The sequence below is a fragment of the Octopus sinensis genome, linkage group LG17 (assembly GCF_006345805.1).
Source record: "Octopus sinensis linkage group LG17, ASM634580v1, whole genome shotgun sequence".
Lineage (NCBI taxonomy): Eukaryota > Metazoa > Mollusca > Cephalopoda > Octopoda > Octopodidae > Octopus > Octopus sinensis.
The window spans coordinates 1,367,596-1,370,095 of NC_043013.1; the positions used below are offsets into that span (position 1 = coordinate 1,367,596).

The 2,500-nt window shown below is 35.7% G+C and overlaps 1 protein-coding gene across 5 annotated transcripts in view; it reads right to left on the minus strand.

The window, feature by feature from the left end:
- The window catches only part of LOC115221001 (kallikrein 1-related peptidase b3-like), a 75,069-nt gene that overhangs the window by 22,640 nt on the left and 49,929 nt on the right, over positions 1-2,500 (minus strand). For all 5 annotated transcript variants that reach the window (XM_036510261.1, XM_036510257.1, XM_036510260.1 and 2 more), the window contains one exon: positions 1,271-1,340. In XM_036510261.1, coding sequence (XP_036366154.1) covers positions 1,271-1,340 — 70 coding nt within the window. The remainder of the gene's footprint in view (positions 1-1,270; positions 1,341-2,500) is intronic.

Sequence of the window (2,500 nt, forward strand, 5' to 3'; positions counted from 1 at the left end):
GAATAATGGATTTACAGAACTGATCCAGCGGTAAGCCACAGATCTTACGTTATTATTTAGTTATGTTACTCTATGACGAATTCAAATCCTGCGGGGGGAAGAATTTGTCTTTAATCTGTCTGAGATTTATTTATTGAGGAGTTTAATGAGACGCATTCACTCGACAATATTGTTGCTTTGTATTCCGCCGAGGTCGACTTTGCCTTTCATCATTTCGGGGTCGATAAATTCAGTACCAGTTGCTTACTGTGGTCGATCTAATTGACTGGCCCCCTACCCGAAATTTCGGGCCATGTGCCTAGAGTAGAAAAGAATATTGTTGCTTTGTAAATCTGGAATATTGTCACAATGTATAAAGAAAAACCAAATTAATATAATGATTTATAACAATAGGTCAATGAACCCAAGTCAGTTTATCCATCTCCAGTGAAATCGTTCTCAACCTCCATATACTGGTCATCCGTCGGTTACGATCAACGGAACAGCCTGCTCCTGGAATTAACGTACAAGCGGCTGAGCACTCCACAGACACGGATACCCTTAACGTAGTTCTCAGGGAGATTCAGCGAGGCACACAGAATGTGACAAAGCTGGCCCTCTGAAATGCAGGTACAGCTCATTTTTGCCAGCTGGGACTCAATGCGCTGCCGGGTATCGAACTCACTATCGTGAACTGAATACCCTAACCACTAAGCCACGTGCCTTCACTACTTTTACACAGCTAAGAAAAGAAAGTTACTAGAGACCAAAAGAATTAGAGGTGATCGATATAAAAGTTCGGTTTGATTTCCACACGAGGGATTTGTTCGAAAGGACATTCACTCGAATACTTTCACAATAAAATTATGTCAGAGTCAACATCATTCTTGCTCTTGCCTCCTCAAATGGTGACTCTTGTTCATCTTATTGTATTCAAGACAGAAATAGAGTGGAACAAATTTTTCATGGCTTTTCCCAGTTCTATGGGCGAAAGACTCAAGATCAGCAGTATAAACGTACGAAACATTATTTATATCTTTGTCCCCGCTAATTACAGTGATTAATTGCACATTCTATATCTGTTTGCGGTTAATTGGGTTGAACTAGTGAGAAGTCATTCTTTTTTGATAAAGAAGACGCCGGGAATAGTGTTGCACAGCTCAGCAAATTATTTCTCAGAATAATTAACTATATAGATGAGACAGTTCAATAACCGGGTATTAAATTCGGCCATTTGTGCACTTAAAAAGTAAAATTTAAAACATATTTACTTTGGAAATGCAATACTCACCTGCCATGACAAAACCAGGGTGATGAATGTATTTAGAAACCTCAGATACATGTGTGTCAGGACCATAGTTCTGTGAAAAGATATTTACATTGTATTATATAAACATGTAAGAGTGACGTAATACGGCAACATGAATGATCGCATGGAGTAATTACTGGTCTCTCGGGCGTATTAGAGTTTTTAGCGTTTCACAGGATATTCATATGATTAATAAAAAGTTTATTTCTAAGTATTTCTTCAAATATTTATATTGCTTAAATTAGTGGCTACTGTTGAACTTCAAAATAGCCTGCAGATGTCGTTTCTGACCGGTATATTAATCAAATTACTGTATTATTCATCATATAATGCATAATGTTAAGAATATACGGGGGGGGGGGTGAGGAGTATTTAAGGACATCCAATTATCAGCTTATTACCGTCTTTGAACAAATTCAAAGTTAAAAAAAGAATTTTAATGACAGATAATATGAGAACAGAAGAAATGAAAAGACATGTAGTCATTATCGCCAAATGTGTAGAATCCAGCGATTTAGAAATCACTATCTTTCTAAATGCAGCAAGATCTTTTGTTCACAAATTTCAGGTGAAACTAGAAGACATAGAAAAGCGTTATTAGGGCAAATGAACACCTCAAATGCTAGCAGACTGTTGTCGAATTGCAGACGAACGCTCTTGGTATCTTTTTTCTTCTTCTTTTACCACGGACAAAATAACTTTGAAAGTGAATGGTTATACCTTTCACAACATTTAATAAAATGTTGTGTATCGTATCAGATTCTTTTATACAACCCCCCCCACCGATACAAAGCAAAACAAAACAAAAAGAAACTAGTTTGGTCTTGTTACATGTCGTTAGTTGTTATCAATGATCTTTATTATATCCTTTTTTATAAATTTTGGAAAATGTCCAAATACGACACAATCTTGTATTTCAAAACAATTTGCAAATATTGAAAAGTTGGTATCATCTTCGGAATAATGACCAAAGATCTTGAAGAACTGGACACATTCATACCCTAGGATAGCAAACAAATTAACTTGATTGAAGAGTTGTTTAGTCGACGTAAGTTAAAGGAGGAAATCAAAAGCATAATTTTGTCACTTAAAAACTTTAAACCAATCTAGAAAAATAATTATTTTTGTAAACTTCGAACCGGAGTTAAAAAATAACGAGAACAAAAATAAAACAAACGACTGGTTTCGTATTCAATATGTTCGTCTGTTAAT